Raw genomic sequence first — 17,432 nt, forward strand, 5'->3', positions numbered from 1 at the left:
CCTCTCTCAATCCAACCTCAGCTTCAAAGCCCTGAAAGAACTCAGTAGCCTACCAAAAAGCATCCAGGACCAGAGGAGGAGCAGAGATTTTCACTGAGAAACCTCCATCCCTGTGTGATCTCCTCTAACGGGAGAGCTGAAGTGATGGCGGGTTGCGCGGAGGATTCGTGGATTTTGGCTTGACAGGCACCAGAATCTTCTGTTGGATTAGTTGATTTATTCATTTATGGGGGATTTGCATTTACCTACTGAAAAATGCCTTTTGCCAAACGGATCGTTGAGCCCCAGCTGCTGTGCAGACATCCCATCCCTAATGATGAAGGGTTACTGTTCGAGGATCTGTGCTCCATCACCAATGTGGCTCTATCCCGGACCCTGCGGCAGCTCTCCGACCTGTCCAAACACGCCTGCTCCTTATTTCAGGAGCTTGAGAACGAAATCGTCTCCACGAACCAACGGGTTTGGGCTTTGCAGAACAAAATAGGCAAAATTCAGCAAACCGCCAGTGCGCTGGATCCAAAACTGGAGGCTGTGCGTAAGTAGACCATTACGCGTAAATTAGCCTATATGCCTTGGTGATTTTACACATGAAAGTGGGATGGTTTGTAAATTATTGGAAAAGAATGAATGAATATGGTGGTTATATGTATCAAGTCACATGTAGACACTGCCTCGAAGAAGCTTTGCCGAGCAAATTATAATGTGTCACACGCCTGTATGCGTAACCAACACCTGCACCGTGACCGGGTGCGCTTTTCGCTACGAACCGAAAAACGACTTTGCCACACAGTAACCCACCGCTGCATATTGTTTATATAGTTTATATGTGTGATCTTTAAGATTTTTAAGACATAAGGAGACAGACTTGGTCATTTTCAGCAGCTGTATGGAGAGAGGGGCGTGTAGGTGCCATGGCTATTTCAATTAAAATGGGTAAACGCAACAGCTATCTCTGCAGGTATGACATGTTTTTTTTTTTTTATTGAATTGTATTTTATTTTATAAAAATGTTCGATCATAATAAGACGTATATATAGTGTCTTCGGTTAAAACGCATAATTGCATAATCATTTGCCTGCGCTAAACATGTAGTAGCCTACTATGCTTATTTTTGCACAAACCCTATTATAAAATAAAACAATTTGTCCGTGTGTCATATTAAACTGGCACTGCACCCAAACAGAAATGCAAGATGAAGATAAATCTAACCTAATCGGTGATGTGACATTTAAACACGACGTCGCCCACACTTAAAAGTGGCCATGCTATGAGAAAATCATGCCTTGTACATCAAACTTATAGGTTGTTGGATATTAAGGGTGTGGAGAGAAAATAAATACCCCAGTTGCTTGGGTGCAGCAGCACTAAATGCAAAGCAACATCCACCTCATATCCATGAAGAAATGTGCAAAAAGGATAGTGAAAGAGGGATATCCATAAAATATGGGATTTAAAAACCCTCCTCCATCATTTCAAATGCATGGGCCGATGAAAGCAGGCCCCTTTTTTGAAATAAAACGCTACAGCCTCAGCACCCTTGTCAAGCCTCTGAGGAGATCATAGCCTCATGTGGATCATAGCCTCAGCACTGGGTGCTGCTGTATAGCTTTAATTATAAGCGGATGTTAAGCTGCAGTGGGGATAAATCCAGTGCATGGATACAGATGGAGATTCCCCACTCTGCTACGAGTCAAAGAGAAACAAGCTCATTTACAGACTTTGGCAATTAGTTTCAATAGGATGAAGTCGTTTCATTCCTGCTAAGGCCTTGCAACGTGTTTACGTCCAGAAATAAACTGATTTGACCCAAAAAAAGATTAAGCCATGTAGGTCAAGCTAGGACCTGCTGAAATAATCTCTTTCTCCCAGAGTGATTATTACCATCGGACCAAAATACTTCACCCCTAGAGCTCCTCTGCCCCTTAGAATCAGTGTGCAATAGTGTGTCATTTTGGAGGACTCGTTGTTATTTGTCATGTTACGGAGTTCATAGCATGTCATGCCTTTGTAGCTTGGCAGAATGAGGTAAAACTGGCAGTGTGTCAGGTTTTATTGGCGTACCTGACTGATGTCCTTCCCTGCAGGATAATACAGTGTTTTCTTCTTGGCAGGAATTAAAGGACATTTCAGATATGAGCTTTGCTTTGATTGGTGCACTTAACGTTAGGTGTTCCTGTTTTATGTGCCATCAGAGTTTATAAAAAATATCCATCATGAGTATGACGAAGTTGGAAATTAATGTCAGACTGATTTGATCATTGATTAAAATGTTAGCCTTGTTCCCAGCTAACAGCAAATGTTCTGGAAGGTTCTGGCAAGGTTCTCTCATGGTGATGATACACAGGGCAACTTTTTGAGCTATGTTACTAGGCAATGTTGCCGTCAACGGGAAACCAGGTAAGACACAGGGCTCATGACCGATCTAAAGTATCCAGATAGAAATTTGTTGCCCATTCTCAATGGGAAAGTGGCCAAGCAACATTGCTTTTGTACACTCAAAAAAAAAGGTTCTATATGGCACTAAAAGTGGTTCTTCGTCGTAATCATAGAGGAACCACTTTTGGTGCTATATAGCACCATATCTTAACATGTTCTGTATATGGTAGCGGTGCTATATAGCACCTTAGCAAAAGAACCGGTGAAGAACCGCTGAAGAACCACTGAAGCACCAAAATTGGTGCTATACAGCACTTAAAAAGGTTCCCCTATGATTACGAGCCAAGAACCACTTTTAGTGCCATATAGAACCTTTTTTTTTTAGAGTGTAACATTGCACAGCAACATTGCTCAAAAAAGTTGCCCCATGTATCATCACCTTCAGAGTCAGGAAGAGAACCTTGAAGAGTTACATTCATTCCAACATGACATCTAGTCCATAATAATGTTTCCAAAACATTAGCACAAAAATGTCATCTACATCGTTCATGTTGGATGTCGTTTAACATTTTTTTAATTGTTACTACTTGTTTCAAGTCGTTCTGAAAAAACTCAAAAGTAACATTCTGATAATGTTCTCTTAAAGAGCACCTATCATGGCATTTAAAATGTTCCAAATATTGTTTTAGAAGTCCCCAACAACAGTTTTGCATGCATGCAATGACAAAAAAGACTTTAGTTTTCTTATAATATGCATTTATTTTTACCTGTTTTGACAGCGATTCTCAAATGATTCCTTTAGTGATTCACTTTTCAAAACCCCGCCTTTACGTGACGCTAATCTGCGGTGATTGGTCCGATGACCCAGTCAGTTGTGATTGGTTTAGTCTGTGCAGATATTTTCGGAAACGGAACGCCCATCAAAGTCTTATAGTGACAGTAATTTGTTAATATGTGTCAGGAGTTATGAATATGAAAACCGCGTCGGTACTGTTTGATTGTAATATGAGCCTCAGCTGATCTCATTCATAAAAAAACTCCTCTATTCTCCTCACGAAGACTCGCGACAAATCAACATCCCTCAGGGCTTTTAGTTCAAAAGTGTGCAGATGAGGAGACATATTGATAGATTCTCATATGTCTGTGTCAAATTTCTAAACAGAGGAGTATTTTTTATTCAATACTTCCTCAAAATGGGCAGTTATAGCCTAATCATGAGCGATTGAGTCTCTTATGTGTTGTTTTCAATTCATACTGGCAGCCGGAGGGCGCTCTGTGCACATGTAGTCCATGTATGGTACAGACAGACGAAGAAGAACCATGTGCCATAATAGAAGTCCATAATAAAAGCTTCCTGAGATCGCGAAACATACATTTGACGACTAATAAACACACAATCGCGACGATGTATGGTTTGTCTTCAAGCCACTTAGTCTTCAAATGCTCATCCTTGGGCAGATGAAAGAAGTTTGCTTTTGAGTGGCACTTCAGAACACAGCGTCTCGTCGCCATGATGTTTTCTAGTTTTCACTGGCGTCTTGGAGCGCAATAAGTGGGCGTATCGTATTCAAATAACTTGACAAGTTGACGTCATCTAGTCAGAGAAAAAGCTTCGGTCTTCTAACGATTCTTAAAAATGACTCCGAGTCGACTCTTACTTTTGAAAGAAAATAACTATATATACGGTGCACTGTCATATTTCAAGCTATCACAGGATGTTTTTGTTCACTTAGATCTATGTTACACACTACATGAAAGGTAAATTTCAAAATTCCATGATAGGTGCTCTTTAACATGCGTATACCAATATGTTTTTTCAAAAAACATTAAAAAACTGTACGTTTTAAATGTTCAGAGAACATTTAGAAATAATGTTTTTATAACTTAATGGAAACTTTGGCAAAATGTACTTTGGTTGTCAACAAGCTCAGAGGAAATAATATATTTACAAAAAATCTGATCATTTTATAAATACATTTTAAATTATTTTAATTATAATTTAGATTTAAAGGCACAATATGTAAGATTTTTGGATTAAAATATCCAAAAACGACTAGAACAATGTTATATATTGTGTTGACTTGTGTACTTACATTATCCCAAATGTTTCCAAGAATGTTTAAATCCAGAGAAATAAGCTATTTTAACCAGGACGTACGTCACTTATCAATGACATCATACCTGTGTTACCCTCGATTTCCGCTTTTATTTTGTAGAAACCATGGAAACACCAAAGACCCTTTAATATATTATGTGTTTTATTAGACAGCCGCACATCTGTTTGGATACATTCATCCACAGAAAACAAATCATTGTTATATTGTTTAAATCTCGTTTTCTTGATTTACCGCGAGTGGCATGTTGTACCATGCCTAAAATCGATCTATTTTACTGCAGTGTGCAACAAGTGTCTCGTAGTAGCCGGCACAGTAGCATTTTAACACAACTTTCAACACACTCAAATGTATCTTCAGCGCTGCGTTACCACACATGTGCATGAGCGGAAGAAGCGGAAGTGGCCACTGTAACAATAAAAGCTCAGAGAAATCAAGACGTCATCAAGCTACGCCTTTGTTTTGAATAAGCGACCTCTAAGCAGCAAAAAATTACATATTGTGGCTTTAAAGACTATTTCACAACAGTAACAAAACTTGTCTTTTCTTTTTTTATTGAAGCATTTATGCATTTTTCAGGCACGTCTATAATCAACATTATAGTTATTATACCTTCACTTTACCCCCAAGAAGGCTTGATTTTCTCAAACATCAAAACATCAAAAACCTAAAGACAGTCAGAGCTATACTGTATGATTCTGTGGATTTCTGAGAAAAGCCCAAAATCCAGAGATTTCCAAAAGCCTGTTCCACATCAAAAAGGTTCGATTCATCCCTGGTGTTATCCTGTAGTCTGGTTAATGTAGATAAAAGCAACTAATTACCAAAAATGATAGAGTACAGTCTACGAATGTGTTTGCATGTGGCATGATTAAAGGAGGACAGTGTTATGCTAAAGCTGGTTGCTGTGTCTGACTTTGCAGTCAAAATACAAAGATTAAAAGAGAGGGGTTTTGCTGTCTTAAGTTTTGAAGAGCTCAAATTTACGCTAGTCTATAATTTTTGCATTCTTTTACAGACTTGAGAAGAATTCTTGACTATTTTTTCATTCATCTCAAGATTCAGACAGTTTTTTTAATGTTTGAGAATTGATTATGACAAAAAAAAACTATAAGAAAAGATGGTCAAAGATATTGCATTTGATTACAAAACATTGGTTGTAAACAACTCCAACTGTCTCATTGTGCGTGTGACAGCCCTTCATGGCTCGATTAGTGTAAACGATCCTAATCCCATAATTACAGTGCATTGTTATTTCAGTGATGGCATGTGGTGCCAGGAACGACACCCTCCTGAATTTGAATGGACAGTTGGCCATATAACTTTTATTGTGACCTTTGTATCATTCACTCCAGATCTTCTTCTTTTTTTTAAAAAAACAAGTCTTGAATACTTAAAAAAGTAGGTGTAGATGATTTATAAGAACCAACAGCTCCAAACTTCAATTTACAAAACTCATTTGAATTTATTTTTTGAATAAAATCATAATATCCTTTAATTAAATTCCCTTTCTAGCAAAAATGTTCATATTGAAAGTGTTATTTCTAAATGTTCTCTCAACATTCAAAGCGTCCGTATTTATAAATGTTTTTAAAACATTTTTTCATGGTCATGTGAACGTTAAGGGAACATTCCATTTTATCTTTTTGCAAACATTGTCGGAATGTTGCTTTTGAAATCTCTCTGAACGTTCTAAAACAAGTAGTAACATTTAAAAAAAAAAAGTTAGACTAACATTTTAGAAAAAAAAAACTTTCCATGAACGAGGTAGACTATAAATGTTTTTGTGCTATACCGTTTTGAGAACATTATTGAAGATTGGATAACTAACGTTCTATTAACGTTACCGGAAGAACGTTCATAACTTTAAGAATCTTGCTGTTAGCTGAACGTTAGCTGTTGTGTCTTTGCATGGCAGAAAAACTAGTTTTTAAGAAACATTGTTGCAAACATCCGCATTTAGAAACACACTACATACGGAACAATAACTCAATGTTATAGACAATAAATTCACACAAGGGACAATAAACAGATGGTACATAAAAACAATAGACAAAGTAAAAAACAGCTAGTGCAATATCCTAACAATGACAGTTGTGTGAATTGTTGTTTTTATAGGGATTGTCACAGTTTTAAAAAGGGCTGGAGCGAGGTGGATTAGTAAGGTGTCTCGGGTAATAAATGTGATGCAATGTATGTGCAATATATGGGGAGGGGGGTCCATATGATTCCTGTCGCCGTGTCATGTGTCAGATAGCGACAGTGATTTGTGTCAAGCTGTCAGATGTTGTTGATTATTCTAAAAAAACTGAAAAACACTTTGAGGTATTTGCATAAATGCTCCTTATTCTTGGTCCAGGAAGTGGGTAAAAAAATACAAAATTGCAATTAAGCAAATAAGCAGTGCATAAAAATGGTAAGTGTCATTGGATCACATTGCATAACAGAACAAGAACAGCTACAGTACCGCACACAGCATTGTGCCTAGTCTTGGATCTAATCCATTCTGGGACGCTTTACTCTTCCCATGCTGTGGAATGAAGTGAGAAGGCCTGTGATCTGGCCTCCCCAGCGAGGATGGGTAGAGATTACCTTGCCTGCCCCCGGACCTGTTTAATTAGACAACATCTCTCCCAGAGCATACAGCCGTTTGCAAGTTTTACTAATGAAGGGAAAACATCAGACTGAGAAAAGTCGACTCGTAGCGACTGGAGAAACAGTTTTGACTTGTTACACTTAACACTCACAGCAACGTGTCTAATACAGCAACAGTCTCAACTTTGTACTGTTGAGGAAACCTCTGAGCTTGAGTTTTTTTAAATCATAATTCTTGCAATAATTTATGCTATTCTTGCAGACTGTGAAAACATATGTGGCATTTCAAATATGGCAACACTATAGTAAGGTCTCATTTGTTAACATAAGTATTTGCATTAGATAACATGAACTAACAATGAGCAATATACTATAAAGCATTCATTATTTGTTAACAATAGTTTATGTATAATATATATACACAGTATGTGTATGTGTGTTTATATATATTTATAACCCTGGACGACAAAACCAGTCATAAGTCGCACAGGTATATGTGTGTCAATAGCCAACAATACATTGTATGGGTCAAGATAATCCATTTTTATTTTATGCCAAAAATCATCAGGATATTTAAGATCATGTTCCATGAAGATATGTTTAAATATATATATATATATATATATATATATATATATATATATATATATATATATATATATATATATATATATATATATATATATATATATATATATATATATATATATATATATATATATATATATATATATATATATATATATATATATATATATATATAAATATTATTATTATTAGTAGTAATATGCCTTGCTAATGAGTCCATTTGGACAACTTTAAAGATAATTTTCTCAATATTTCGATTATTTTGCACCCTCAGATTCCAGATTTTCAAATAGTTGTATCTCGGCCAAATATCCTGTCCTATCCTAACAAACCATGAATCAATGGAAATCTTATTTATTCCGCTTTTATATGATGTATAAATCTCAATATAAAAAAATTGACCCTTAATATATATATATATATATATATATATATATATATATATATATATATATATATATATATATATATATATATATATATACATATATATATATATATATATATATACATATATATATATATATATATATATATATATATATATATATATACATATATATATATATATATATATATATATATATATATATATATATATATATATATATATATATATATATATATATATATATATATATACACATATATATATGTATATATATATATACATATATATATGTATATATATATATATATATATATATATATATATATATATATATATATATACACTCACCTAAAGGATTATTAGGAACATACTAATACTGTGTTTGACCCCCTTTCGCCTTCAGAACTGCCTTGACGTGGCATTGATTCAACAAGGTGCTGAAAGCATTCTTTAGAAATGTTGGCCCATATTGATAGGATAGCATCTTGCAGTTGATGGAGATTTGTGGGATGCACATCCAGGGCACGAAGCTCCCGTTCCACCACATCCCAAAGATGCTCTATTGGGTTGAGATCTGGTGACTGTGGGGGCCATTTTAGTACAGTGAACTCATTGTCATGTTCAATAAACCAATTTGAAATGATTCGAGCTTTGTGACATGGTGCATTATCCTGCTGGAAGTAGCCATCAGAGGATGGGGACATGGTGGTCATAAAGGGATGGACATGGTCAGAAACAATGCTCAGGTAGGCCGTGGCATTTAAACAATGCCCAATTGGCACTAAGGGGCCTAAAGTGTGCCAAGAAAACATCCCCCACACCATTACACCACCACCACCAGCCTGCACAGCGGTAACAAGGCATGATGGATCCATGTTCTCATTCTGTTTACGCCAAATTCTGACTCTACCATCTGAATGTCTTAACAGAAATCGAGACTCATCAGACCAGGCAACATTTTTCCAGTCTTCAATTGTCCAATTTTGGTGAGCTTGTGCAAATTGTTGCCTCTTTTTCCTATTTGTAGTGGAGATGAGTGGTACCCGGTGGGGTCTTCTGCTGTTGTAGCCCATCCGCCTCAAGGTTGTGCGTGTTGTGGCTTCACAAATGCTTTGCTGCATATCTCGGTTGTAACGAGTGGTTATTTCAGTCAAAGTTGCTCTTCTATCAGCTTGAATCAGTCGGCCCATTCTCCTCTGACCTCTAGCATCAACAAGGCATTTTCGCCCACAGACAGGACTGCCGCATACTGGATGTTTTTCCCTTTTCACACCATTCTTTGTAAACCCTAGAAATGGTTGTGCGTGAAAATCCCAGTAACTGAGCAGATTGTGAAATACTCAGACCGGCCCGTCTGGCACCAACCACCATGCCACGCTCAAAATTGCTTAAATCACCTTTCTTTCCCATTCTGACATTCAGTTTGGAGTTCAGGAGATTGTCTTGACCAGGACCACACCCCTAAATGCATTGAAGCAACTGCCATGTGATTGGTTGATTAGATAATTGCATTAATGAGAAATTGAACAGGTGTTCCTAATAATCCTTTAGGTGTATATATATATATATATATATATATATATATATATATATATATATATATATACATATATATATATATATATATATATACATACCCGCACACATAAACACATATACAGTGTGTATGTATATGTATATAGTGTACATATGTATATATATATATATATATATATATATATATATATATATATATATATATATATATATATATATATATATCGTGTGTCTGTATATAATCATGATGCAAAAATAAGACATTTAAAAAATACATTTATTGTAAGTGTCAGTGTCAAATGCATCTAAATTGCACAAAAATATTTTATTTATATACATAAAATTGATTATATATTGAATATTGCATATTTTTTTATGTTTGTGCAAATATAAAAATATATTTACAATATTATATATTGATGAACATGTATAAAGGAAAGAAAGTGTTATTGTAAGTGTCAAATGCATATAAATTGTGCACAAATATTTTTATATTTATAATATGCATAAAATATATTGTATATAATTTGTATATTGCATATTGTATATCATTTTTATGTTTGTGCAAATATAAAAACATTTAAAATATTATGTATTGATAAACATATAAATGAAAGTATATTTATATATAAATAAATATATATTTATTTATTTTTTTCCATACCAGCAGAATGGTAACAGAGGCCTGAGGGAGAGGGGGTCTAACCTTTTAACAGAGCCCACTGCAGTATCCACTCTCTTTGCTCTAAGAGCCCCTGGAGCAAAATTCATTGTCCTGTAGCTTTAGACCTACCCACAGCACCCCCCACCCCTCACCCCCATAGTACAGCATAGTACCCATGAACAGAAAATAATTTTGTTGGTTTGTACAGACAAAAAATGCATGCAATTTTAAATACACATATAAAAGACAGACAAACACTTGCAACCCAGAAAACAAACTTAACACACATTCCATCTTCCATTCCCTGTTTGTCTTATAATAGGTGGAGGGCTCTCTGTTCTGTTTTGATAAGTATTGGATCATACATAAATGAGTCTCAGTGGCCTGGAATTAAAGTAGCTATAGACAGCACATCATCCTCTCAGCTCCAGGCCAATGTGTGCTCAGCTCCGATTGGTCAGATTCAGAGAGCGCTGCAGCCCATGGTTTAAATACTCCGAGTTTGCCCACCATTTGCACACACACAGTCTTAGAGAACAAGTCTACCGTGAGCACTTGTGCATTGCCTCAGGTCAAAATAAGGATATGCATGCTTTTACTTTTGATGTTTTGATGGCTTTTAGCTCTAACATGCTACAGTTTGATAAAGATGCAACTTGCACATTAGTTTGTTTAACTGAGGTCTACCACACTGAATGAATAGTATATGTTGGAATCCCAAATAAAGCACACAAAACATTTAGATGCTTCGTGAAATGCAGAGAATATGGCAAGAAATGTGTTAAATGCATGGCTTACGCTTTAATAAAAAATAATAAATAACCCATTTACGAATAGCTTATTGAACAAAAAATTATATTTATTATTTGGGGTGTGAAATTAAGCTGTGCTTTTCAATAGAGAGAATATTTAATTAAAAATTAATCTTTACTTCAACTGGTGGCAATTGTGCAAAAACATATGCCAGTCATTTACTTGACTGCAGGAGCCCTTCCTGATAGCAAATTCTGCAAAGAGTGGCAAACTTCATGCCAAGTACACACTATTAGGTAACTTTAAGCATAGTAAAAGTGCTTTGTGTTTTATGTTGAAATCATATATAGCCTATATTCAATGATTTTTCTGTTTCAAGTTGCAAATGTAAACAACGTGAGAATTAAGATGAGAATTCATCAAAAGAGATTTTTTTTCTAATGCTTGGTCTGCTGCTTGGTTGAGATTTCATGGTTGGGAAGATACTTGAGTGGTTGTTCTCTTTGCCTTAGGGCTGGGCCGTCTCTAACATAGGGGTTAAACACAATGGAATAGTAAGGAGTGTTATACCACTTCCTTTCAGGTAATTTAGTACACACAAAGGGAGAATGACACTCATTTACTTCAAATATAAGCTCAAAATGAAGTATTTGGTATGTTCAAAGGAAGTGGACGAGGGAAAAATATAATATTTATGGTCTAATGGGTGCTTTGGGTTCAGGAGTTTTTATGCTGACCTGTACCTTTAGTTGCCCCTGCAGTATTTTTCTTAGAAATGTCAAGCTCATCTCTGTAAGATGTAGCATATCTTATACTAATATATATCAACACACACATTTGAACACATACTTTTTTTATTATTACAATTTTTTCACATTTTAGAATATGAATAATCAATACACACACACACATAGTTTGGAGTACAGTGTTTTTAAGAATACATTATTACTTTTAATTAGCTAGGTGATCTAAAGTGTGAGTAATGACTTTTACATTGTTACAAAAAATATATATATTTATTTGTTTTTTCCATGGTCTGTCTTAATACTCATGCTGCACACACAGAGAGACATTCAGGAGCACAGCAACTTGTTATGAACGCTGCCCACAACTTTTATTAATAAAAAAGCTTTGCTATACTGAATCGCTACATTATATTTCACAGCAACAAAGGGGTTACATCATTGGTTTTGAAGTAATTCAACTCACAGTTTTGTTGTTAATAGAGAGAGATGCTTAACAGACGCAGGTCGTTTACAAACACATCTCTCATTTCTCTCTCTCTCGCTCTCTTTCTTTCGATAATTAATTCAAATAAATACTATAATTCATTTATTCAAATAAATGTAATCTTATGCACTACTTTATCTCTGTCTGATTCAAAGCGGGCAGAATCTAACAAACTATAACTGACGACAAGGCCAAAACCATGTCTTAGACATTGGGGGGAACAAAGTTCTTTTGTGTGTGTGTGTGTGTGTGGGGGGGGGGGGTGGTATTGGTCTTATTGGTTTATTTAAAATAATTAAATTATTAAAGGATTAAAATGGATTTAAGGAAATGAAAAAGAAATAAGAATGGTAAAAGTCCCAGTTATTGTAGTTATGAAGTAATAATATTTTTTTTTACATATGCACATATTCGCTCTTATTTTCGTCTGCCTAATATGTTAAAATGCAAAACATTTCGTCACTTCAAATTCAGTTATTATTTACATAAATAATGACATATTTTCAATTCAAATTGGTGAAATTTCATTAAAAATGTCAAGTAGTTTGCATAAATTGATATTACTGTTGGTCGCTGATGTCAAATATTAAATGTTTAGCTACTTACATCTTACGACGCACTGCTATAACTAAAGTGTCGTATTGGAATTTGCACCAGTAAGCCCCGCCTTCTTTGATTTGATTGGCCATCTTACACTCTAAAAGAAATGGTTCTATATGGCACTAAAAGTGGTTCTTGGTCGTAATCATAGAGGAACCACTTTTGGTGCTATATAGCACCATATCTTAACATGTTCTGTATATGGTATCGGTGCTATATGGCACCTCAGCCAAAGAACCGGTGAAGAACCGCTGAAGAACCACTGAAGCACCAAGATTGGTGCTATTCAGCACTTAAAGTGGTTCCCCTATGATTACGAGCCAAGAACCACTTTTAGTGCCATATAGCATCTTTTTTTAGAGTGTACTCATTCTGAGCGCTGTTAGAACAAATAGCAATTTGACTATTTCTAATTATTCTGGGAGACTTGTCCCCCTATGGCGGTTATGGCCCTGACTGACGAAAATAACCTTAATATTTTGCATATTGCACTGCAATTGCAAACATCAATAACAGCTTTAATTTGTCAATGCTAGCAAATGACCATGATAGTCCACGGCTAGCTGTGCATTCAACGGCTTGAATGCACTCCGCGGATGCATTCGCATCGGGTGGTTCTTAGCTTCTACGTTGTGCATTAAAATTGTTTAATGCACAGCTACTGTAGCTGTGTATTATCCCTTACATATTTCCTTGTCTAAGTGCTACCCCATGCTCCCATTCATTTAAACATCTGGTTAATGACAGAGTTTAAGTCCTGACCTCATGAATAATTAGTAAGACCAGCAGGTCCAGCGAGAATCTGTTTTTTTATTGCCATTAAATATTCATAAACTAATTGTATAGGCTATTTTTGAGAGAAGTAGCACAGCCTACATACAGTAGTGTTCAAAGAAAAGGGATGTGGAGCAGAGTGGATCTTCCAGCTTTCATTGCGACTCTGTCAAGACAAAATTAAACCAATGGATTGTTCGACCATCAAGACCACAGTGTTCTCATCTAAAAGATGCCATTCTCTATTTGTCCCAACTTGTTCTGAGCAGAAATCCCCCCACCCCACATCCTATAGTACCCCCATCCTAAAAAGAACAGCAGACCGAGCAGCGAGCAGAGACACATACTGAAGTCAGAGAGCATCTGTGTATGCGGGTTAGTGGCAGGTGTCGCCTCTGCCAAGGGACATGGCTGGTTAACTTGCCCTTACTGTTGCAGCAAAGCATTACTGTTTTTGTATAGTTCAGGCTTATGTTTTAAGTTTCATTCAAATCTTACAGAGGTAGTGAAGGACAGTCAGATTTTAGAGACTACACAAGTTAACAAAAATATATTCTAAAGAATGTTTTGCTAACGTTCAATTAACTTATGAAAACATTATTTCTGAATGTTCCCTGACATTCAAAATTTTAAATGTTTAAAAAAAAAAAAATCTTGGTTATAAGAATGTTAAGGGAATGTTACTTTTGAATGTTCTTTGATTGTTCTGAAACAAGTAGTAACATTTTAAAACTGTACAGTATCAATATTTGTTATGCTCAAATTTTGAGAACATTATTAAAGTCCATATAGCTTTGAACGAACATTCTATTAATGTTACAGGAAGAATGTTTGTTCATAACTTTGAGAGAACCTTGCCAGAACATTAGCCAAAGTTATGAGAATGTTTCCTGTTAGCTGGGTAGATAATAAAGTATTTATTTAAATATAAGCATATTTATAATAAACATTTCTCACATTTTTCACTGACCTTGCATTTTAGGATTAGGTTCCCTGGGTTTTGACTGAGACAGAACAATAGACATATTTTGTTTCTCTGTGATAAACAATTAAAATCAGTTAAAATACATGTCTGTTTATTTACATATTTAAAGGGATAGTTCACCCAAAAATGAAAATTACCCCATGATTTACACACCCTCAAGCCATCCGTGTATATGACATTTTTCTTTCAGACGAATACAATTAGAGTTATATTAAAAACTGTCCCGGCTAATCCAAGCATTATAATGGCAGGCCAAAATTTGAATCCCAAAAAAGTGCATCCATCCATTATAAAAGTACTCCACACAACTCCAGGGGGGTAATAAAGGCCTTCTGAAGCGATTCAATGGGTTTGTGTGTGAAAAATATCCATATTTAACACGTTATAAAGTAAAATGTCTAGCTTCAGCCAGAACTCCTTTCGTATTTAATTTAAGAAGAAAGTGTAGCGCCTCTCGCAGTTCAAAACGTTTAAGCTACGTCCAACGTCATTCTTCACGCCGTTTTTCAGTTGAATACGGAAGGAGGTCTGGCGGAAGATATTTTACTTTATAAAGTTTTAAATATGGATTTTCAGAAGGCCTTTATTAACCCCCCTGTAGCCATGTGGATTCATTTTATAATGGATGGATGCACTATATTTGGCCTGCCATTATAAAGCTTGGAAGAACCAGGACATTTTTAAATATAACTCAGATTGTATTCGTCTGAAAGAAGAATGTCATATACACCTAGGATGGCTTGAGAGTGAGTAAATCATGGGGTCATTTTCATTTTTGGGTGAACTATCCCTTTAAGTATGTAGGAGCATAGAAGAGCACAATGAGGATCATAAAGTCAACATTTTTGCCTTCTGCCTTCTCAGTGCTCTACTTTTCCCTTAGAGTTGGTCTACTTCTGAGTTTGACAGTACTTTTAATGTTTAATGCACTTTGATTTTCACTGCAGACACATCAAGGCTATGAGGCCTGTCTGTGAACTGTTCATCGTGATGGAAAAGAAAACCGCATCCTCTTAAAATGAAGCCATAAAGGTTGAGCCGAGAAACAGTCAAACTAGTAAATGGGGGAAAAGTATGATGTTAGCCTTAACCATATGGACCAGAAACAGTCACCATTTGATCAGACGTGATCAAGAGAGAGGCATTTTCTTTTCTTTTTTACTTAGAGAGTTATGTACTGTAAGTTGAAGTAGTAACATAATTGTCAGGTATAATCAAATTCAGTCATATCTACCACACTGTTTTTATACACCGTTTTACCATATGAAGACACCTTGCCCTCTTATCCAGTGCTATTCAGCACAGTGAGAAATTATCATACAGTTTCCCCCAATAACTCCACGGCACCAAGGTTCATTCCTTAGTCCGAATGCTTTTAGTCTTGGTGAAAGAAATGTGTCTTATGATAAAATATAAATGGACAGAAGCATTTCTCATTTGGGAATTGTCACCATAACTCAACTATAAGGCTGTTTGTGTCAGTTTTGGCTTGCTCTCTGAAGCAATCACAGCAGTAGTTCCATTTTACATTTCAGGTCATGTCCCACTTTTAAGTGAGATGGGAAGTGACAGCCTAAACCAGAGGGTGAAGGTTTGACCAGTTATCCCCTGCTGGTAGATGCTGTAACTACACCAGTATTGGTGCAAAAAAAAAAAAAAAAACTCTTCATTGATGGTCCTAAAATATTTGTCATCTCATCTTTTGTTTGTTTTCTGTATTGTGGCCTTGTTGCTATATTGGTAGGATGACATTACTGAAAATAAAGCACTTCATGGAGACACCCCCACAAGGAAAACTGATTCACAAAGGGATGAAATAATATCTTATGTCATCTAAAAGTTATATTTTAGGAAAAAGTATAGCAACAGACGTGAAGGGACGTCCCTACAAGGATTTGAATATTTATGCTAGCTGCTGATGCATAAACAGTTCTCAATTATCCGTAACATTTAACCAGTCACCAGCTAAAAAAAAGAGAAAGAGAGAGAAGTCAATGTTAACATCATATCATATAATTCTCATGACAGAAATGACAGTGAACTAATTTATATAGCCTAACGTTACCTGAGCGACGATACTGAATCCAGTGCGTTCAGTCACAAGCCTCGATATGTTATTGATAAATCCATGTCTATCGAGAATGTTTACCTTATATCGCGATGAGAAACATTCTCCTTGAAAACATTTCAGCGATTTTTAGGATAACTCGTGTATCCGTATTTTCTTAGAATCAGAACTAGACTGATTCGCGGACAAAACACGTTGCGTCGGTTCTTTTTCAATTAGTCGGGTCAAACGGGGAAAAGGGAGACATGAATCGACTGTGGGATTGAATCACTCGTTCGAGTCGGTTCTTTACAATGGATCCCTCAATCGGTTTAGCGAAAATGTCAGCATCTTTTGCGATTTGAATTATTTGAATCATCTGGAGTGTTTACAGAGACAAACAGGTAAATACTTTACTACAGGTAAATACAATTTACAACAAATAGCACTCAAAATTGGCATGTTTTTTCCCCACATGTTGCCTATCGGAGTAGCGTTACCATGTAAACAAATGCCATGCTAAATCAATGGTTGGCTAATCATTTAGTGCCTTGTTACATTAGGTTATATATCAACGTATATTTGTTTATTTTTATTTCTGTTTATGCTAGTTTATGATTGCATAGCATGCATTTGCATATCTTCTTAATTATGACGTCAAATGGGGAAACGTTAGGTGGGGAGTTTTCCCCAGAAAGAAAAAAAAAAAAAAAAAAAAAAAAAAAAAAAAAAGTTTTCCCCAGAAAGTGTGTGTATGCCTATTTGTGTAGGCATTTCAA

The 17,432-nt window shown here is 35.6% G+C and overlaps 1 protein-coding gene across 1 annotated transcript in view; it reads left to right on the forward strand.

Moving 5' to 3' along the window:
* Window positions 1-255: 255 nt before the first annotated feature.
* nhsb (Nance-Horan syndrome b (congenital cataracts and dental anomalies)) overlaps window positions 256-17,432 on the forward strand; it is a gene marked incomplete at its 5' end in the record, with an annotated part of 77,239 nt that continues 60,062 nt past the window's right edge. Inside the window, one exon of the mRNA XM_079844211.1 lies at window positions 256-531. Within this exon, the coding sequence (XP_079700337.1) occupies window positions 256-531 (276 nt within the window). The remainder of the gene's footprint in view (window positions 532-17,432) is intronic.

Source organism: Gobio gobio, assembly GCF_949357685.1.
Source record: "Gobio gobio genome assembly, chromosome: 19".
Taxonomy (NCBI): Eukaryota; Metazoa; Chordata; class Actinopteri; order Cypriniformes; family Gobionidae; genus Gobio; species Gobio gobio.